General features: G+C 36.3%; 5 protein-coding genes across 6 annotated transcripts; 2 read left to right on the forward strand and 3 right to left on the reverse strand.

Moving 5' to 3' along the window:
• On the reverse strand, nt 194–4051 carry LOC104732568 (25S rRNA (cytosine(2870)-C(5))-methyltransferase-like). The gene is made up of 16 exons (XM_010452131.2): nt 3423–4051; nt 3269–3332; nt 3049–3182; nt 2853–2936; nt 2696–2770; nt 2510–2581; nt 2348–2421; nt 2113–2165; nt 1888–1997; nt 1645–1713; nt 1488–1562; nt 1304–1396; nt 1128–1207; nt 943–1042; nt 578–846; nt 194–477 (listed from the first exon to the last, which is right to left on the reverse strand). Exons 1-16 carry the CDS (start codon nt 3978–3980, stop codon nt 429–431), a joined length of 1959 nt encoding a protein of 652 aa, XP_010450433.1. The 5' UTR covers nt 3981–4051; the 3' UTR covers nt 194–428.
• On the forward strand, nt 6435–10809 carry LOC104732578 (oligopeptide transporter 1-like). Of its 2 annotated transcripts, XM_010452147.2 has the most exons (6): nt 6435–6565; nt 7630–7827; nt 7905–8359; nt 8645–8742; nt 8848–9420; nt 9509–10809. In XM_010452147.2, the coding sequence occupies exons 2-6, from the start codon at nt 7761–7763 to the stop codon at nt 10578–10580; spliced, it is 2265 nt and encodes a 754-aa protein (XP_010450449.1). In that variant the 5' UTR covers nt 6435–6565; nt 7630–7760; the 3' UTR covers nt 10581–10809. The 2 variants fall into 2 exon arrangements, with proteins under 2 accessions (XP_010450449.1, XP_010450442.1); XM_010452140.2 differs by lacking the exon at nt 6435–6565 and having other exon boundaries at nt 7569–7827.
• Nucleotides 11035–13048, reverse strand: LOC104732592 (ER membrane protein complex subunit 8/9 homolog). The gene is made up of 5 exons (XM_010452154.1): nt 12690–13048; nt 12148–12294; nt 11998–12057; nt 11354–11520; nt 11035–11263 (listed from the first exon to the last, which is right to left on the reverse strand). The coding sequence occupies exons 1-5, from the start codon at nt 12909–12911 to the stop codon at nt 11233–11235; spliced, it is 627 nt and encodes a 208-aa protein (XP_010450456.1). The 5' UTR covers nt 12912–13048; the 3' UTR covers nt 11035–11232.
• On the reverse strand, nt 13349–15654 carry LOC104732600 (uncharacterized membrane protein At1g06890-like). Its single transcript, XM_010452162.2, has 7 exons — nt 15320–15654; nt 14937–15088; nt 14652–14860; nt 14474–14567; nt 14204–14370; nt 13938–14108; nt 13349–13793 (listed from the first exon to the last, which is right to left on the reverse strand). Exons 1-7 carry the CDS (start codon nt 15396–15398, stop codon nt 13469–13471), a joined length of 1197 nt encoding a protein of 398 aa, XP_010450464.1. The 5' UTR covers nt 15399–15654; the 3' UTR covers nt 13349–13468.
• Nucleotides 17711–20142, forward strand: LOC104732607 (transmembrane protein 245-like). Its single transcript, XM_010452173.1, has 2 exons — nt 17711–19680; nt 19759–20142. The coding sequence occupies exons 1-2, from the start codon at nt 17812–17814 to the stop codon at nt 19852–19854; spliced, it is 1965 nt and encodes a 654-aa protein (XP_010450475.1). The 5' UTR covers nt 17711–17811; the 3' UTR covers nt 19855–20142.

Consider the following 20889-nt stretch of genomic DNA (forward strand, 5'->3'; position numbering starts at 1 on the left):
AAAACTAAACTGAAACAATCCAGAGCCTTTCAATTTCCAATATTTTGTCTAGGTGACAACTTTGTTTGGTTTGATGCAGTTATAGTTTGATATAGTTAGTTTGGCTTAGTTTGGTTCTGTGGTTTACTTTTTGTCCACCTTTATTTCGTCCATGTGAAAAATATCAAAGCAATTTTGGTGATCAGCTCAAGACCACAACTCAACTTCATACTCTTGAAAGATTTTTTTTTGAAACAAAACTTTGGGACATGTAAGATCTGTCCATGGAGTCCAACAGAGTTGTTTACTCTGGGCGCTTAAACGTTTACACAAATCGTCGTGAATAAACAAAAACAACAAAGCAAATATATGGCAGAAGCCTACTATCATTAGCACAGACGATAGCGTTTTCGCAAAGGGTTTCTTCTCCATCATGCAAAAACACTGAATCATTTGTTCTCCTTTGCCTTCTCTCTCATGGCTATTCTTTTCTCTTCCCTGCAAACGTGTTAATTCAAACCATTGTCAACCAAAATATATAAGACAAGCCTAAAGCAATATGTTCTCCAAGTCCATGGATTGAAAAAAAGTATTTTACCTAGCTTGAGCAATTTCGTTCTTCCATTCAGATCTCTTCTTCTTTTGCTTCCTTGCTTTAGGTTCCACATTCCCATTTTCCGATTTTGATTTCTTATCCTTTTTGATTCTCTTGTCCTCCTTTGATTTCGTACGTCTTTCCTTGTTCCTCTTTTTTTCAATGGCCTCAGCTTCATCATCATCATCATCAGACACTTCATCTTGCTCTACAGTTTCTACCGCCTCATCATCATCTTCTGAAGATTTACTCATGTTGCTCATTTTCTTCAGCTGTATAAGTAAAAACAAGAGCATAATATTAAAAATGGTGGGGTATGTACAACAATTAGAACATGGTTAATCCATCATAGAGTCAAAAGTGAGTACCTTCGCCACAAAAAATCCGTCCATGTTGTGTACATGAGGATAGAAGCGTCTAGTCTTGTCTAAAGATGGCTGAAATCTGTGTTCTCTAAATCGGGTAAATCTGAAAAGTGAAGAACAAAGAGTATGAGACATATCCTTGTAGTGCTCCTTTACATATCTCTACAGATGAAGAAAATGCACATTACCCTTTTCGGCCAAAATCAAGTCCACACGTAACAAGTTTAACATCCCTCTTTTTGAGAGCGTAGTCAATCACAGCTTCGTTCTGCACAATTTTGTCATACATAAATAAAATTAAAAAAGTTAGGATGAATCAAAAACAAAGAAGAGAAATATGGTGAAAGTTATCAGTTTAACTAACCTCAGCAACCATAAGTGAACATGTTGAATACACTATATATCCACCAGTTTTGGAATTGGCATCCACCATATCAATAGCAGCGAGAATAAGTTGCTGCATACAAAAAAAAGGGTTAAATTAACATCTGTTAACGAATGAAAAATTTCAGATATATTTGACGTTGTTAAAGAAGGTACTGCCAAACCTTTTGCAAGTGAGCAAATTTCTTTATCTCATCAGCGGTTTTTGAAATCTTAACTGATTCATCTTTTGATATGACCTGAATTGAGTAGCAGAAGACATTCAGTTTAAGAATTTGACCACAACTACAGCTTAACAAAGACTAAGATTGAAATCCTTACTCCTGTCCCACTGCAAGGCGCATCCAACAATACTCTATCAACTGTGTTCTGACCTAAAACCTTGGGTAGCTGAAAGCAAAGAAAAAAACAAAAGAATAAAACTGATGCCGCTTAGTTAAGCAGATCATATAATATAATTCCAGTCATACCAGTAATGTAAACTCAAGTAGATGTTATGGTTTTTAACATTTCTGAGCAGATAACAGAAATACAATAGAAGAATAAATGTTAAGAGAAGCGAACCTCTCTCCCATCATAGTTACAAACTATGGTATTTGTGACCCCCATGCGATGCAGATTAGCAGTTAGCGACTTAAGCCTAGGTACTTTCATCTCATTCGCATATATTAAGCCTGGTTATAGCATCATTATAAAAATTACTAAACTGAAAACAAAAATCAATACAGACATTGAGACAGCCAAATAAAGTATGGGGATAGAAAGCACAAGAAGCCAATTAAGACATACCAGTGTTTTTCATTAGCGCAGCAATATACGTTGTTTTCCCACCAGGAGCAGCACTGCATTGAGTAATAAAACATTCTTATAAACTCACACATGAAGAAACAGTCAGACATTCAAATTGGTTTCTTTCTCTTAACCAGCTCAAACAATTTACATCATAAATTATCAAATAATCCAGACGGACCAGCTCAAACACATTTCAAGTGCAGCTATAATATGGTAGATGATGGTAACTTACGCTACATCCACAATCCGCTCATTCTCACGAGGGGCAAGGGCCATCACTGGCAAAAACGAACTAGCACCTTGAAGCTGAAAATGTACGAAATACAGACTTAAGCAAACAATTTACACTCCATAAAAGGTGAACAAAAGGGTAACACATCAGAATATGACATACCATGTAGTAACCAGCCAAATATTCAGGTGTCGCACCAATTGGAACTTGTGAATCATAGATAACAAGTCCAACCTACAATATGACATCCGTAAAGTAAGACTTATGACAGATCAACAACAGAACAGAACAAAAGTAGAATAGGACTTGCAGAATTTTAAAAAAAAAAAATAAGAACAAACAACTTACTTTTGACCACTTGCTTAACGGGTCTAGATTGACTCCTCTGTTCAAAAGCACATCCGCAAGATCCCTTCTTCGTGTCTAAACCAAAACAAACATCACCATGAAATTACAGAACTCGAAACTCATAACCTATAACCCAGCAAAGCAAAACCAATTTCACCTTAAGTGTGTTTGTCCTGATAGATGTAGGTCTTTGCTTTTCAAAAGCTTCAATTAGTTCCATAAGTTCACCAGGAGGAAACATCTGCAAGAGAACCCCAATTTCAAATCCATAAGTAAAGAGTATAGGCAACATCCTACCCATAGTTTATCAAAGTTAAAAAAATGAAACTTGAAATCAAAGATGAGAGACTAACCTCAACTAAAGTACCAATAAGAAAACTGTTATAACCATAATATGAACCAAGATCAGCTTTGAGCTGTTCAACACATTCCTTCCTCGTGGCTCCTGCTGGCCTAAAAGCCTTGAAATTTTTCAGAGCTCTAACAACTGAAACGATAAATGAATTAGCTATTAGGAACTCAAATCCAAAATAACCAATACAATAAAGCAATAAACTTTGGAACGATACTAACGGTCTTCTATTCTAGTCTTAAGTAGAGGAAGATCTGGAGGTCCACGAGCTTCTTCTTCAAGTTCCTGGTCAATGAAGGGATAAGTTAGATATAGCTACAACCAAAACAAAAACATAATAATCAAACAGAGCATTTGCAGAAGAGAAATGTAAACCTCTTCAGTAGGTAGACGAAACGCATCATGTTCAGAGTCATCTTGCTTGTTAAGCTCCTGCTGTTCAGCTTCAGCGTCTGCCTTCTGCTTTGCTAATCTTCTATCAATAGCTTCAGACTGCTTCACAAGATCGTCGTCATCAGAGTCAGAGTCAGAATCCGAACCCACATCCGAAGGTCCCTCCTCCTCCTCCTCCTCCTCTTCCTCCTCTTCATCGCCGCTACCTTCTAAGAAATCGTCACCCAAAGTCTCATCATCGTCATCGTTCTCATCCTCATCATCAGAGAACAACCCATTAGACCCTCCATCATCAGATTCGTCAAGCTCTTCTGACTCTGCATCGATAGAGGCATCAGAAACTACTTCATCATCATCTTCGAGAGGCTCTTCTTCCACCACAACTTCCTTCTTCTGCTTCTTCAATGGAGGTTTCTTAGCTCCTTTCTTCAAAGTCGTGGTTTGGGGTTTCGACGGAGGAGTTTTGGGTTTGGTAACTTGCTTCGTTGGAGGGGTTTGGGATTTGGCACCCTTCTTCTTGTTACGAGTGAGAGCAGGCATGGCAGCAACGGTTCTGTCTGAATTAGGGTTTTCTCGCGGCCAGGGTTTAACACAAGTAGAAGAAGAAGAAGGAAGTCGAAGTTTTGAGATTTTTTTTGACAAAATGTATATTAATTGATTGGTCTCTTAATGGGCTTTTATCTAAGATCAGTAATAGCCCAATGGCCCAATTATCATACCGTGTCTTGAGCTCGTCGTAAACCAAACTAATGATATTTCACATTCTTAGCAAAACAACAAAAAAAACAATCCCACATGGGGTAGTTTTGAATTGTGTTATGTATTATCATAATTTGATTTTCAATATCTTTTATTCATAAACAAAACTTTTAAACTAGTGTGAATACTCAATATTATGCTTTACAATTTGCCACAAACAAAAGAAACAAATATGTCTCAATCAGTAAACAAGAAAACGAAATGGTGTGTCAACTTCGACACGAATCCGAAACACCACGATCATCTATTATATCTTGTTTGGTACAAGCGTGCTCTAGAGAGCTTGCAAAACAAAAACAATAAAGTTTTGCTTTTCAAAAACAAACAAAAACCATTTGGACCAAAACTTATGTTGGAGCATAAAAGATTAACGCGTTTGAAGACTTTTGAGTTCTATCTACAAAATATTTTGTAAACTTTAACAAACTCTTTCTTTTAATCTTTTATCTCTAACGTTGTGACAAAAATGGTTGACCAAGTTTTTCCACTAAAAGTAGAACCAATGGTTGGGTATAAACTGGATTTTCAGTGGTCCAACTCTCAAACTTGTCCATCGTCTTTTTCTAACAAGTTGCTATTGTCATTTTTTTTTTTTTGGGACCGAGAAAAGAAAAAGAAACTAAAAATGAAGAGAACTTGCTCATATAATCTGGTAATTAATGGTTTCGTCAATTTCGAGTCCCTCAGTCAACGGAAGTTATAATCAACATTGTCGTAATCTTCTTGTCACGAAAGCACCTTATCTCGTTGCATCGTGTGAAATGGATCGAGAAAATATATTGCTATTCATATTGTGTGTTTTGTGCGTACAAGCTGAGTTGATATCGGCTCTATCAATCTCACTAAGGCAAATAATATATAAGTCACGTATGTAATTAGTGGTTCTGAAGATAAATGTAGTTGCTAATTCATAGTATTATTATTATCATTATATGTTTTATGTATTTACTATAAAATTTACCGATCAATTTTGGTTGAACACAATTTATACTTAAAACATTCATGTTTTTCTTGTTGGAGTTACATTTGAGTCGGTGTTTTACATAAAAAGAAGACCATTTATTAGCTACATCAGTACATCGTTTTCACATGACGGCTAGAAGGGTCATATTCAAGAATTTAGTTGCGAAAGCAAATAAACATATAATGCCAATCGAGCCAAAAGTTGTTACACATGATTTCAAACACCAAATGAGACACAAGATTCAATATTAAGAAGTTCTACGTACATTAAACTCATGTGTAGGAGTGTGGGATATACCTTATAAAATTACGAATTCATTTGACTCACGTCTTTACATTATGTTTTGATGAGGACATGTCAAGTTGACAAGACCCTTAAGCCATATTCTTTTATCAAGATTTGGATTCTAATTTATCAAGATTTTTAAAGAGTTCAACAAAATCATTAAAAGTGAATAAGTGAAAGATTGTTAAAGATTACTAGAGAGTTTTGTTGATTAGTTTTCTAAGGAGGGGTTATTGGTTTAGGATTTAGAAAGAATTTTAATGACTTTAAAAGTTATGTAAAATATGTTGTTATTCAATCAAGACTTTTTAAAACTCTTTAAAAATTTGGTGTTATTGGTTGTGGATTTGTAAAAAGTTATCTTAAATCTTGATAAATCTAGTGTTATTGGATTAAGAGTCTTATAAAGTCATGGAAAGTTTTATGTTATTCAATTAAAACAAAAGAATCTTGGATTGTTAATGAATTCAAATTTTGTGTTATTGGTTTAGGATTTTATATCATTTCCTTCATAACAAAAGTCATGAAAACTCTTTCATGAAATAGAAAGATTTTGAAAGATTTTATGAAAGATTTTACAAGATTAGGAAACACAAATCAGCAAGATTTAAAATAACTTTCTAACAATCTCTTATAGAATCTTTCATTTTTACTTTCTAATTTTCTATGATTTAAAAAGTCAGCAAGATTTTTAAAAACACAAAGTCACTAAAATTCTTTCTAAATCCTAAACCAATATGGTAATAGAGCTGGCAATAGCAATTTTACCGAATTAAAGATGGATGAATCAATATCAAAATCGTTAGAGCTGGCAAAAGAAACGTCAAAATGAACCTAGACAGTTCAAAAATTTATCATGCATGGACTTTTTTACAAAAATAGAAAATAGAATCAAAAAGTCAAAACGCTAACGATTCGGGAATCTATTTATAGAAACAGAAGAATCTGCAATAACTGCAATAAAAGATATCCTGGAGCTAGAATAAATATTTTCTTCTCATCCTATAAATATGCCATAATATCTTCTTGGTGGATCTCTTTACACTATTCTCTAAAGCCGTGTGATTGCGAGTTACGGTTTGTGTTCATGACCTAACCACGAGTAGAGAATTCACAAGTAAGTTCCCACATAAAACTTCAAAACCTTATATTTGTTATGTTATACGATGTATAAATTCTCTTTTTCTGGGGTCAATAGGTTTCTTGCTAGTAATTTTCCTATGATTATTAAGATTTATTTACATTCATCGAAATTTTACAAAGTTTAGATCAAACTGAATTATCATATAATATTTAGTTAGGCCGGGTTTGTAGTCCATTTTCACTTCATTTTCGTAGTTTTTTTAATTCGGTATATAGGATATTGTTAAGAACATGATATTCAAATTTGGTGACGAATTTGGGAGAACATGAATGTACCACTCAAATAATGGAACAAGGAAAAAGAGAAGAAGCTAAAACTAAATGCTGGTTTTAGTAAGTAGATAAATAACCTTTATATTATACTTGTTAGTATATTTTCAATAACAAAACAATTTTTGGAAACTCGAAAACATCAAAACTGAATTGTTGAAATATATATAGCTTAACTACTAACTTTTCAGTTAACATAGACCTGAATTCAGAGATACATTAGCAAGCGTAATTGACATGACCATGGCCTGTCTCAAGAATGTTAGGTTTCAATAGGTCTCAAGTCTCAACCTCTTAATTATCAAGGATTTTTATGCTTCATTTATAGAGTATGTATATCAGTATATGTCCTCATCATCGCTATCTTTTTCCTATACTTAAATTTTGCATATGTACTCTCTTTTCTTTTTCTATTTTTTTTCTTCTTACTGTGTGCAAGTATTTTTGATAAGATTCCAGTCTATATGATTCAATTAAGATACTTTTGATTAAACATAGAATCTAGAGCTGACCGTGTTCAAGATTCAAAAACAGTTTACTAATTTCTGAATCAGTAAAAGTCAAAAAAAAAAATTAAACAGTTTCAAAAAAACCCAAAGAAAACGGATCCTTATTTTACGGCCTTCGTAACCTTAATTATAGTAAAACGGTAAAAACAAAAAAAAAGATTCATGTGGTGTAAAGTCTTTCTATAAAATGAAGTAATACTCACACACAATTGCTTTTGGGCTTGATAAAAACGTCATCGTAATCTTTAATTTTTTTCAGGCTCCTTTTTTAAACTTCCGGCTGGTTTATCGAGGGCTAGAAAGTCCGGTCACCGTCGCCGGAGACAAACCTCGATTTCGACAATAAAACCATCGTGAAAGACGGGAAAAAGGAGCTTGAAGACATAACAAATGACGACCGTTTTCGATGAACCACAACCATCCGACGATAAACACGAGTCCAAGATCATAATCAACGGTAACATATCTCTCTGTTCTCTCGGTTTATTCCGGTTTTGTTTCCATTCTTTTACATTGTAACTTGTTAACGTGCAGGAGAAGAAGAGGAGGAGGATGAGAACGATAACCCGATTGAAGAAGTCCGGTTAACTGTACCGATAACCGACGATCCATCAATACCGGTTCTAACGTTTCGGACATGGTTTCTTGGACTTCTCTCTTGCATATTGCTTGCGTTCGTGAACCAGTTCTTTAGTTTCCGGTCAAACCAGCTTTGGGTGTCTTCCGTTGCGGCTCAGATCGTGACCCTTCCCCTCGGGAAACTCATGGCTGCGACGCTTCCGACCAAGAAATTCGGGTTCCCCGGGACGAACTGGTCGTGGTCGTTGAACCCTGGTCCGTTCAGTATGAAGGAACACGTCCTCATTACTATATTTGCTAATACAGGAGCTGGTGGAGCTTACGCCACGAATATTATTACCATCGTTAAAGCATTTTACCACCGTCAACTCAATGTTGCTGCGGCGATGTTGCTCACACAAACTACTCAGGTATATATTTTTATTACATGTCTTCAAAATTGTTATATCTTTCTGTTATTAATGGGTGGATATAAACAGAAGCCAAAAAAAAATAGCTATTATCTTTATGTTTCTATAATTATTTTCTCCCAGTTTGAAATCTTAAAATTTAGATTTTTTTTTTTGCTTTATGAATATATGTTAATTATTTTTTTTTAATGAATCTTGATTATTTTCTTGCAGTTATAAGTTCTTATTTTTTGGGTTATGTCTTAAAATCTTGATTGTGGTCTTTAACAATCGTTTCCTTTGCAGTTGTTGGGATATGGATGGGCTGGACTTTTCAGGAAGTTCCTCGTGGACTCGCCGTATATGTGGTGGCCGTCCAATCTGGTTCAAGTCTCACTCTTTAGGTTTGTTTTGATCCGAATATATATATGTGACTCTTTTTTACCAAATTACATTTGCTTTATCTCAAGTCTTAATCCGGCTTTTGTTTATTGGCTATGTTGTAACAGAGCTTTACACGAGAAGGAGGATTTACAAAAAGGGCAACAAACAAGGCTAAGATTCTTCCTCATTGTCTTCAGCATCAGCTTTGCTTACTACATAATCCCTGGATACCTTTTCCCTTCCATTTCCGCAATTTCATTTGTTTGCTGGATATGGAAAAGCTCAGTGACCGCTCAGATAATCGGCTCGGGGCTCAGAGGTTTAGGAATTGGTTCGTTTGGTCTTGACTGGTCTACAGTTGCTGGTTTCTTAGGCAGTCCATTGGCTGTACCATTCTTTGCCATTGCCAATTTCTTTGCCGGGTTCTTCATCTTCTTATACATTGTTCTACCTATCTTCTACTGGACTAATGCTTATGATGCACAGAAGTTTCCTTTCTACACTTCACAAACCTTTGATCATACTGGACATTCCTATAACATTACCCGTATCCTCAATGAGAAGAACTTCGATATCAATCTTGAAGCTTACAACGATTACAGCAAGCTCTATTTGAGTGTGATGTTTGCTTTGCTCTATGGACTCAGTTTCGGTTCTCTATTTGCTACCATCTCTCATGTCGCCCTGTATGATGGAAAGTAAGTAAGGATCTTTCTACATCTTTTGTATAACTGATTTGATTATGACTCTCCCCCTCTAAGCTTCTTTTGTGTTTTGTATCTTAAGGTTCATATGGGGAATGTGGAAGAAGGCAAAGACAGCAACAAAGGACAAGTACGGAGATGTGCATTCGAGATTGATGAAGAAGAATTATCAATCAGTACCTCAATGGTGGTTTGTCACGATTCTCATTATTTCCTTTGCTTTCGCACTCTATGCTTGTGAGGGCTTTGACAAACAGCTTCAGCTTCCATGGTGGGGTCTTATACTCGCTTGCGCCATTGCCTTGTTCTTCACATTGCCTATCGGAGTTATCCAAGCAACTACGAATCAGCAAATGGGTCTTAATGTTATAACAGAACTGATCATCGGGTACTTATATCCAGGAAGGCCACTAGCCAATGTCGCTTTCAAGACTTACGGATACATCAGTATGTCTCAAGCCTTGTACTTTGTAGGAGACTTTAAGCTTGGTCACTACATGAAGATTCCTCCAAGATCAATGTTCATCGTCCAGCTTGTTGCGACTGTTGTTGCATCAACTGTCTGCTTCGGAACAACCTGGTGGCTCATTACATCCGTCGAGAACATATGTAACACGGATTTGCTCCCGGTCGGTAGTCCATGGACTTGTCCTGGAGATGAAGTGTTCTACAATGCATCGATCATATGGGGAGTGATTGGTCCAGGGAGAATGTTTACTAAAGAGGGTATCTACCCTGGGATGAACTGGTTCTTCCTTATCGGTCTCCTCGCTCCAGTTCCCTTCTGGTATCTATCGAAGAAGTTCCCAGAGAAGAAATGGCTAAAACAGATCCATATTCCGTTGATCTTCTCTGCAGTAAGCGCAATGCCACAAGCCAAGGCTGTGCATTACTGGTCCTGGGCTATCGTTGGGGTTATCTTCAACTACTACATCTTCAGGAGGTTTAAAACTTGGTGGGCGAGGCACAACTATATCCTCTCTGCAGCGCTTGATGCAGGGACTGCGATCATGGGAGTGTTGATATTCTTTGCATTTCAGAACAATGATATAAGCTTACCTGATTGGTGGGGGCTTGAGAATACAGACCATTGTCCTCTAGCCCATTGCCCAACGGCCAAAGGTGTTGTTGTTAAAGGTTGTCCCGTGTTCTAAGATTGATGCAACGTTGTCCTGAAAGGGGTGATTGTTGATCTCGGAAATGGCTTTGGTAATCGGTAAGAACTCTCCCTATGAAGAGCTAAGGGATTCAAGCAATGTAAAGCACTAGATTTGGTTTCATGTTCTTCAGTATTTAACTACGTACTTTGTAAGTCGATAGCCAAATAAAGTAGAGCTTTTCAATATAATCAAAATGCAACCAAAGAGATAAGAAAACTGATCACGAGGACAAGCTCCAAAATATATCATTCAAATGATAAAACTAAGGTTTATAATGTGTACCAACTCAAAGTAATTCAAGCAATGTAAATTGTAAAGCACTAGATTTGATTTCATGTTCTTCAGTATTTAACTATGTACTTTGTGTAAGTTTAAGAACAATAGCCAAATAAAGCAGAGCTTTCATTCCAACTAATATAATCAAAATGCAACCAAAGAGATAAGAAAATTGATCACGAGGACAAGCTCCAAAAGATATCATTCAAATGATAAAACTAAGGTTTATAATGAGCTCTGTCGCGTAAGTGGATAATACTTTAACAAGATTCAAGGGAAATGTTAAACAAGGGTCTCCGAGAATTTTTTGTTTTTCGACTGAGAGATGATAAAAGCAAAAGTCTATCTTAGCTATATCGCATACCCGTCTTCAGTTGAAAAGTCCAGGGTTTAGCCAGTCCCTGCAATTACAGTGAATATAAGTAAGATATTACCATCTAATACATAAAGGTCATAGGTTTTTCTTTTTATGGTTGGCGTATCTAACTTACTTGGTAACATCATCAAGATGATCATCAACATCTGTGACGTCCTTCCATTTCTCAGATGAGATGTAATCTGACAAAACTACATTGGCCGATGGCTCTTTCAAGAGTAGCTTGCTTCCTCCATCTGCTCCAACCACTCTCCAGTTCTTAGAAGCATCCTTCACACATAGCTAGCATACAGATACAACATATATTATCACTAAACCAATTAAAAAGATAAATAGATCTTTTTAACTGCTGCAAAAGATTGCATCAAGCAGAAAACTTTTGATCTAAATAACAATGTACGCTTGACGTCAAGACAGTTGCTACTTGCTAGCACGATTGAAGTAGACTGTGTGGAACTGTAATTAGCTAGCTAGTCTAGTCATGTTTTATATCTTATAAAGTAAGCTTAAGGTGCAACTAAAAGAATAATGAATGCAACAATGAGACAAGAGCCGGGATCAACAATAAGTTACCAAATATTACAAAAGTCGAGCTTCTAAGTCTTTCACATTTTTTTTCTCTTGATCTTATATTTGCATAACAATATACCAAAACCATAATTTAACTGCACAAACTCTTACTAAATTGACTAACTTCTAAATCTCATATCTATGCTATCCCTAGCTTTTAAAACATTTGCTGTGATTAGAAATACCAACCTGCATCACTGGGCTTCGCTCTTTACCCTTTGACAAGGCTTCAAGCTTTTTGCTGTTCAACTACAAATAGCAAACAGGTGCAACATAAGATGGTTGGGCCTAGTAATTCAAGAAACTCCTGTACTTTAAAGTAAAGGATAAGAGATTCACCAAGAGAATTGGTGCCTGAGGGAAATAGCGAGAGATGTGATCACCAATGTTCTTAGCCACACCACAGAGCTCAACATCATCAAACCTCTCGTTCGCATGAAAGTATCCAACAATACTCAAACCTTGAGCCACGTAATGCTCCTCAATCTACCACAACAAAAATATACTTGAATCCGTAAGTTTTTTCTTTAAACTGATTCTGAAATCCATAAGTTCAGAATCTCAGATCATGTAAAAACAATGCTAGAATCTTCTCATCTGCCACGAATCTCTAACAAACACAGTTACAGATCAAACAATTCAAGATCTGAATTTTACACAGTAACACTTCACTGAGCATCAACAACAAGAACTTGCTAATGATAGCATACACAGCTACAATCACATTTCAAGTACACGAACTAAAAAATTCCAAATTCCGTAATTCAATATCTATAATAACACAGTCAGATCATAGTCTCTTTCAGAATTCAATTTCAGAGCTAACAAGATCAATTCAATTCAAATCAGGAAGAAGAAGAAGAAGAAGATGAGATACAGACCATGATGAGGGAGATCTCAAGAGGAGGGAGGAGAGCGAGGTTAGAGTGAAAGAGCGGCACAGAATCTGAGATCTCTACAACTCCGTCGTCCTTCGGGCTGACTCTTCCGATTAAGACTCCGTTGACCGCCGCCGTCTTGTGTCGCAGCGAGTGGAGAACGAGTTTGATGTACGCGTTCTGAGAGATCTCATACTTCAATTCGCCGTTACTTCCCATCCCCATCTCTACGCTTACTCGATCGTCGACTCACTGAGTCAGTCCTTTTATAATCCCACTCGCCGTCGTACAGAGAAACAATTTATAAAAGTCGCAACGCAAATCGAGAAAAAACGTTCTGAGATGAAAGATTTTTTGTTAACGACAACAGTGGGAAGTCTCGCACAAAACCGGGTTCGGATCCAGATCCGGATCATCCCGGTTTTATACCGATTACCCGGTTCTGTATAATTTCACTTTAGTACATTAACGTTCTTGAAATTACACAAACTGTCCACCATAAGGTTTAAGTATTTACTAATTAGACCACAGATTACAAAAAGATCCAGTTATACTCCAAAACTATAACCTACATGAATTAAGTAAATAATATAAAATTGATTTTATATTTTTTTCTATATATGTCAATCACCAGTCAGACCAATATATATAAACATGTCACATTAATAAATCAAAATCTGTATTTTATTATTTACTAAGCTAGTTCAAGATTAAACCATTGTTACAAGCTAAACTCTTTTTTTTTTTTTTTTAATCTTTGGCATCTAACAAAAATATAAAAGCTATACGATATTTGCAGTTGTAGTCTTGGAGTGAATTGGATCAATAGAAACTACGGCTACTCCGGTCTCTCCTCCTCCGTCGTCAGCCTCGGCTTTAGGTTTTGAAATGGTTATGTTTTGTTTTGGAAGCTGCTTGCTCGAGATGTGATCGATTGATTTCCCCGGAAGATTGAGCCACGTGTAGACAGACATGCCGACAAGAGCTGCCACAGCGCCGCAGATGCTGATGAAGCCAGGATCGGACCCGAAGATAACGTAACCTCCAAGCAAGATCACACATGTCTTGAATTGCCCTAATACTACATGAGATGTTGCCGACGTTGCACTGTAAATAAGAAACAACAACTTTAGTACTCTAGCCTAGGTATGGTGGTATGAAATGTAAACCGAAGAACCAAACCAAATCCACACTAACGTTTTATGAACTCAAGACTGATCTTTAAACCGAAGAAAAGAAGAAAAGACTAACCCGAGAGCTAGTGCACCAGACCATTGGAGGAGAAAGCCGAGAAGAGCCGAGATGAGGATTGCAGAAGAGTTACCTAAATCCCATTTGAACAGTAAAATTCCAGGTGGGTCAAGCCATGGCATGAGAGCCAATAAGAAGAAGACGGTAAATGGTGTTGTCTTCCACATCAATCTACGTTCAATAAAGAGTTTAATTTTAAGAGACTTGTATTGCTTAAGCCATAAGTAAAAAAAGTAAAAGAGACCTAGAGAATTAGTATATCTTACGCTAGGGCAGTCCAATTAGCTTGTTGCTGAAGATTAGACCAGAGGATTTTATTGATAGCACTTGGGATAATCCAAGCAACAGCTACCAATGCGCCAAACAAATTAAATTCTAGATCTGTCACTGTCGCAATTGCCACCCCTAGGGATACTACAGCTAATGCCATGACCTGTTGCGATAGGACAAAACAAAACCCCAAAACAGAGTAAGCACCAAAATATATGTCATGATGCATAAGTGTTGAAATGTCATAAAACTCAAGTAAAAAAAACCTTTGTGGAAGAGATGGTTTTCTTGAAAAGAACAAACTCTGCAAGAACAATCGTTGGTGTCACTGCGATCTTAGCCATCTGATAGAATCCAACGCTGGAAACAAAAAAACAAAAGCTTTTAAATCTGAAACAGAGTTATTAAAGGTCAATTGCAAAGTTTATGGATTGAGCTACGAACCTGTTGTGTTTGAGACTGGTATTAGCGAGTCCAGAAGCAAAGGCCATGACAGCTCCAAGAGAGAAGAGAGAGGAGAAAGGTGTAGTCTTTGATGGAGGAGACATTGGAAGCAAAGAGAGAGACTTGAAGAAAGCTAGAAGAATCCAAGCAACAGTATAGTGAATCAATGTTAGAAAGATTGGAAAATTGAATCCAACTCTTCCCATCACCTGCAAAATTCAACCATACAATGACTATGACATGGCCAAAACAGAGAACAACAGGAATTTGTAATTTCGGATTTACTAGTTTATTGGCGAGGATGATTCCAACAGCAACAATGAAATTGAAGGACATTGCAACAACAGGTCCACAAAATCTCTGTTGTTGCCGTTTAGCTCCTTCTGATGTTTTAAGCTCATTGTATAAAGAACTTCTGAGTTCCTCCAAAGCTCTTCCTGCAAATCAAAAGAAAACAGAAAAAAAAAAACACAATCAGATCAATCAAACCTGATCAAACCAAAACGGAAACAAACCCTTAACAATCCGATCAAAGCAGATGAAGAACAGAGACAATGTGAAAATAAAAGCATCGTGTTTTACAAATTAAAAATCTGATCTTTTTTTTAGGAAAATTTGTAAAATGAAGAAGATGATGAAACAGATTCATAATAATAATAATCACGTACCTGCTTCTGCAGCATCACTATCTTTCCTTTTGAGAAATTTCCTTGCATCTTTTCCAAACAAAGAATCAAACAGACCCATTTACACACACAAGGAGAAGAAGAAGAAGAAAAATCAAAAATTGTTTCAATCCTTTCTATGAAAAACCCAGATCACATTTTCCATTTTTAATGGATGAGAGGAAAAAAAAAAAAACTTTACTTTAAATCAAAAATACGAAAATGTATTAAAAAAATTTGGACTTTAATGTCATGGTATGATTGTTTCGGCTGGTGTAGAAGAGGCAGAGCCCTTATAGAGAAGAGAGAGAGAGATGAAAGAAAAAAAAACAATTTAGCAGTTTGCTTGAAAACGCAGTTTCATTGCGATATCTTTTTTAATTTTTCATTTTTTTCGAAAATTAAGAAAATTTTGAGGGATTTTTTTGTTTCTCTTGTGAAAATTGTCGATTGTGTAAGTTGCCACGTGTTGATTTCCTCAACGTCCAATTGGTGGCTTCATTTATCAAAAAACAAATTTATCAGATCGGTACGAGGTTTAATGCGCAATACATTGAGATTTTTAACGGTATATTTTTTTATATTTACGAGAGTGCCTCTCTACCTAACAAAGTTAAATAAATTCATTTTAAGTGTTAGTATGTATTTTTGACATTAATGAACTACCTATTTTGTGATCACAATTCACAAATATTGCATTGTAGACGCAACATACGCTCGTAGAAACATAGCACTAATATTGTTTGCTTCATAGTCATATTTGGAAAGAGTAGCGTTAATTAGTTCCACAACCTACCAAGAAAAAAAAAAAGGAGAAAGTAGGGTTAGTTAGCCAAATGATAAAATATAGCAATAGCTTGCGTTAGGTGTGTCATACGTATAAGTTAACACATCACTACATAATGAGTAATTTGTTTATAATTGAGTGATGAAAAAATTTGATACGTAAAGCTATATTACGAATAAAAGTGACTTAACATGTACGCTTGACCTCGATAAAACGAGAAGCTTTAATTTCAAGATATCCAAGTCTCAACAAACACTTTTGGAGGGGGGCCTAACGCAATAAAACAGAAAAAGCTTGCATTGCATGGCAACGTCATCGTATCTTTGTATAAACTTTTCCTAAATTTAACCTCTTATACTAATAAAATGTTAAGATTTGTGGATCCACCACTTTAAATTCTGTCTATATTTTTTATGATTGCAACATAAACACCGATATAGTTAGGTCCCCCGGGTCCTGTTTGGTTCATAAAAGTATATCCCTTTTGGCGAAATTTGTTTGAACCGGAACAAGTGAAATATATGCAAGTACAAGTATGTAAATTCACAGGCAGACAAAATTTTACGAGCCTTATTGATACGGCCCATTTGAATGAGCCTGATATGTTAAGTGGTCTGCCCCGATCTGTACCAGCCGTCTAATGAGATAGATGGTGAAGAAACTCCAGAGATGGCATATCTCATCAAAACATAATGATTTGGAATAATTTTTTTAAAGCATCTAAAATTAAACTAACCAAACAAAAGTATCTTTAACAAAAGAGAAAAAAAGCATCTAAATTAAAATATTAGAATGAACTTTTTTTAAAGATTTTGTATATGTTTTATAGAAGAATTCAGGTTTCATGCATTAATCTCTTCTTCTTCAAATCTCTGCTACCACTTGACCTCATGACTCATGACTAGTGATCGAGGTTAACCAATTGAGCTACAAGTTCAGGCACATTAAACTCTTCTAATTTTGTATTTGGGATTAACTCTTGATCATACGTATGTTAAAGCTTTTAAATTATCCTTTCCCAACAAAAATTTCCTGATAGAAAACTTCATTCGAAATTTTGGTATAATAGTATAATTTTGTAATCAAGAAATGCAACTATGTGCCAAAAAAAAATGGTAATCACGTTTTGTGTGTTAGTAAGTATATAAATAATTTTTCTTTCTATTATACACAATAAAACACAGACAGGAGAACGTGTTAGATTGTGACTTGCGTTAGAGAGATATCTTTGCTTTGTTGTGTTGTGTCATGCATGTTCAAGGCATGTGACATGCATTTTAGTTCACACAACTTGTATCGATCGGTCGTCAATTGAACCAAGTCACACAAATCTCAAATATCGAATAAGTTCAATCTGGATTATTCTCTAACCGATTTAATTCCAGAATTAGACCATCAAATTAGTAAAGTAGAAGAATTTGGAGCAGTCGTGGTTACAGACAATGTCGTCGGCTAGGGCACTTCCGTCATTACAACTTTACTAAGATAGTTTCTCTCCTCCATTAATGTCTCAATCATAACATTCAATAATATCATCTGAGAATATAAAAATAATCAAAAAAAAAAAACAAATAAATTATCTGAAACATCTCTCTCTCTNTCTCTCTCTCTCTCTCTCCAATTCATCTCTCTTCAGCTTCAATAGAAAAAAAAAACTCTCTTTTTCAAAGAAATTTCAAAAAATCGTAACTTGGAGGGATTCAATTTGATGGAATTGGTCCCGTACGACACGGAGACGAAACCTTCGATCCCCACGAACCTCGCGTGGCAAGAGATGTTTCGTTCCGCTTCAACCCGTAAACCTCAAGACCCTCCATCTTCTTCATCATCGGAGCCACCACCGTCTCGTAAACCTCCAAGCGATGGGGGAGAAGAATCATCAAGCAACAAAACATCTTTATCATCCGCCGATTCACAAGCCCGTCTCGCTATTTACATAGCAATGGCTCACGCTGGTCTCGTTTTCGCAATTTGTGTTGTGTATTTCGTCGGGAGGCTATTACAAGAGTATCTAAGACCGATTCAATGGGCGATCCTTTGTTCGATCCCTTTACGAGGTATTCAAGAAACCCTTGTTGATTTCTGGAGCGAGCCTTTGAAATTAGGGTTAACGGAAGTTGTTCTCGCTGTTCCCGTCTCTGTTTTTAACGTCTTCATCGGTTCCATCGTTGATATTAAAAACCTATGCTTTAGGGTTTTTCTAAGGAGATCGAAACCTAAGAGAACAAGGAAGAAGAACGGTTCTGGGTTTTCGAAATTGATTAAATGGTTGGTTTCTTTTGGTGTGTTTGTGATTGCTTACGAGAGGATTGGTGGAATTGGGTCTCTTGTGATACTCTCTTTAGGGTTTTTGTTTAGTTCCAAGAACGTTGATTCGACTCTCTCTGCTGTTTCTTCTCTGAGGAGTAATAGTTTCAGGAGAAGTCATTTCACTGCTTATTTCACTAGAGGGATCATGAAGAGGTTGAATACAATTGTTGCTATTGGTTTGATTGTGCTTATGATTGTTGGATCATTGACTGGTGTCATCTTCTTCTCTTATAAGATTGGTGTTGAAGGGAAAGATGCTGTTTATTCTTTGAAGTCTCATGTTGAAGAGAGCAATTACGCTGAGAAGATTGGGATTAAGCAATGGATGGATGAAAATGATGTCCCTGGAATGGTGGATATGTATACTACGAAGTTTTATGAAACGGTTTCTGAGCAGATTGATAGTTTGGCAATGCAGTATAATATGACGGAGTTAGTCACTGGGATTAAGCATTTTGTGATCGGGCATCCTGAGAACACGTCGACTCCATCCACTGCGCTTATAAAACCGTCTCCTTATACAGAGAAGCTCATGAGTTTGAGGACTCGGGTTAAGAACAAAGAATGGAGTCAGATATACTCGGAGGTTGATGTGATCTTCAGGGAGCTTATCATCACGAGAGAAGATTTAGTAGAGAAAGCTAAAGGCTTTGCTGTTAAAGGAATGGATGTATCTCAACGTGTTTTCTCAAGCAGTGCATCTGTTGTTGGGGGAGGGGCTAAGTTTGTTTTCTCTATTGGAACCTCGATTATCTGGGGAGCAGCTGAGTTCTTTAACTTTGTCTCTCAGTTGATGGTTTTCATTTGGGTTCTGTACATTCTTATCACATCTGAATCAGGTGGTGTTACTGAGCAAGTCATGAACATGCTCCCGATCAATCCAAGCGCTAGAAACAGATGTGTCGAAGTCCTAGACTTAGCCATCTCTGGTGTGCTATTAGCAACAGCTGAAATCGCCTTCTTCCAAGGATGTCTCACTTGGCTGTTGTTTAGACTGTACAATATACATTTCCTTTACATGTCGACTGTTCTCGCCTTCATCAGCCCTCTGATACCTATTTTCCCTTACTGGTTCGCCACTATCCCAGCGGCATTGCAGCTGGTGCTAGAAGGAAGATACATTGTTGCAGTGACTTTATCTGTGGCTCATCTTGTGTTGATGGAGTATGGTGCTTCAGAGATTCAAGATGACATTCCAGGGTCTAATGCTTACATTACTGGTCTAAGTATCATTGGTGGAGTGACTCTGTTTCCTTCTGCTCTCGAGGTAACACAAATAAAAGATTGGATCTTTGCAACTAAAAATTGGCGATTTTGTAATGTTTATTGTTGTTGTTTGTTGCAGGGAGCGATAATGGGACCGTTGATAACGACGGTGGTGATTGCTTTGAAGGATCTGTATGCAGAGTTTGTTCTGAATGATCCAAAGAAGATCAATTAGCTGTTTATTTTGGTTTCTTTGATATCATGAGCTTCAAGTGCTTCTGCCATGGCTTCTGCTTTGTATTGGAAGAAAGAATCATGTGGATTAGTGTAGAGAGAGTGAAAAGGGAGATACTGAAGTGTTGATTGATGTGTTTTTTTTTTGGGGATTGTACTTTTATAGTGTGGAGAGAAATGTGTAGCAGTAAATTTCAATTGTTGTTGTCTCCTGTTGTTGTATTTGTATGAGTTCTGATTCTTTTTGGGATACCGTGTAAATGTTTTTTTTTCTTTCTTTTTTTAATAACTCTTGTTCCCTTCTTTTTTTTTTATAAATTTAGGTTATACGAATAAAACTGTTGAATCTAGAATTGAGATGACGGAAATGTTATAACTTGATGTATTTTCATTGTAACTATATATTGTAAACATTGTAACTTTATTGGACTTATAATTTATATTGATTCCTAAATATAAAATTAACCTTAGAAGGTTTTTGGTATACTAGGGTTTCCTTGCTATGATAAACCACAAAGATCATATACTTTTACTGATAAATGTTACGTAACAAAAGCAGAAAACAAAATAAAACAAACAAATATGATGCCGCTTTATTAGACGGTTAAGACTTAAGAGGGCTGAAAGCCAAATCAAACCATGGCGCGTATACAAATGTTGTTATTATTAATTGAAGTTACTGTTTACTGTTATAGTGTTATGGGATGGCTCAAAGCCCAATTGTACGTGGGATGTATTGTTGTTAGTTGTAAGTTGTAACTATGCTGTGCAAGTCTATAAACCATGACTATTAGAAAACAAAAAACATATTCCTAAAATTAGATATGTTCTGTAGACTAGTTTAAAGGATGTCGGAACTCGGAAGTATACTACATACTAGAACAAAAACATGATATGATGAACACGGTTAAGTATAAGTTTAAGTGATGTCGGAAGTATAATGACACCAAAAGAAGCGAGTCAGAGCCGTGTGACAAAAAAACTGATAATGCGACGATTTCAAAGCTAATAATAATCCACGTTTCTTGTGTACTCT

The sequence above is a fragment of the Camelina sativa genome, chromosome 2 (genome assembly GCF_000633955.1).
Source record: "Camelina sativa cultivar DH55 chromosome 2, Cs, whole genome shotgun sequence".
Taxonomy (NCBI): Eukaryota; Viridiplantae; Streptophyta; class Magnoliopsida; order Brassicales; family Brassicaceae; genus Camelina; species Camelina sativa.

Bases quoted from the DNA above. Each gene is read 5' to 3' on its own strand.
- LOC104732568 (XM_010452131.2), bottom strand. From the start codon at position 3,980: ATGCCTGCTCTCACTCGTAACAAGAAGAAGGGTGCCAAATCCCAAACC. The intron at 3,183-3,268 runs GTTAGTATCGTT...TTATCGTTTCAG, and splicing joins TAAGACTAGAATAGAAGACC to TTGTTAGAGCTCTGAAAAAT. The intron at 1,043-1,127 runs GTAATGTGCATT...TTCACTTTTCAG, and splicing joins CTTGATTTTGGCCGAAAAGG to ATTTACCCGATTTAGAGAAC.
- LOC104732578 (XM_010452147.2), top strand. From the start codon at position 7,761: ATGACGACCGTTTTCGATGAACCACAACCATCCGACGATAAACACGAG. The intron at 8,360-8,644 runs GTATATATTTTT...TTTCCTTTGCAG, and splicing joins TGCTCACACAAACTACTCAG to TTGTTGGGATATGGATGGGC. The intron at 8,743-8,847 runs GTTTGTTTTGAT...ATGTTGTAACAG, and splicing joins GTTCAAGTCTCACTCTTTAG to AGCTTTACACGAGAAGGAGG.
- LOC104732592 (XM_010452154.1), bottom strand. From the start codon at position 12,911: ATGGGGATGGGAAGTAACGGCGAATTGAAGTATGAGATCTCTCAGAAC. The intron at 11,521-11,997 runs GTTGGTATTTCT...TCTGTATGCTAG, and splicing joins AGCGAAGCCCAGTGATGCAG to CTATGTGTGAAGGATGCTTC. The intron at 11,264-11,353 runs GTAAGTTAGATA...CTGTAATTGCAG, and splicing joins CATCTTGATGATGTTACCAA to GGACTGGCTAAACCCTGGAC.
- LOC104732600 (XM_010452162.2), bottom strand. From the start codon at position 15,398: ATGGGTCTGTTTGATTCTTTGTTTGGAAAAGATGCAAGGAAATTTCTC. The intron at 14,568-14,651 runs GTTCGTAGCTCA...TTTTGTTTCCAG, and splicing joins ACCAGTCTCAAACACAACAG to CGTTGGATTCTATCAGATGG. The intron at 14,371-14,473 runs GTTTTTTTTACT...CTATCGCAACAG, and splicing joins AAACCATCTCTTCCACAAAG to GTCATGGCATTAGCTGTAGT.
- LOC104732607 (XM_010452173.1), top strand. From the start codon at position 17,812: ATGGAATTGGTCCCGTACGACACGGAGACGAAACCTTCGATCCCCACG. The intron at 19,681-19,758 runs GTAACACAAATA...TGTTTGTTGCAG, and splicing joins TGTTTCCTTCTGCTCTCGAG to GGAGCGATAATGGGACCGTT.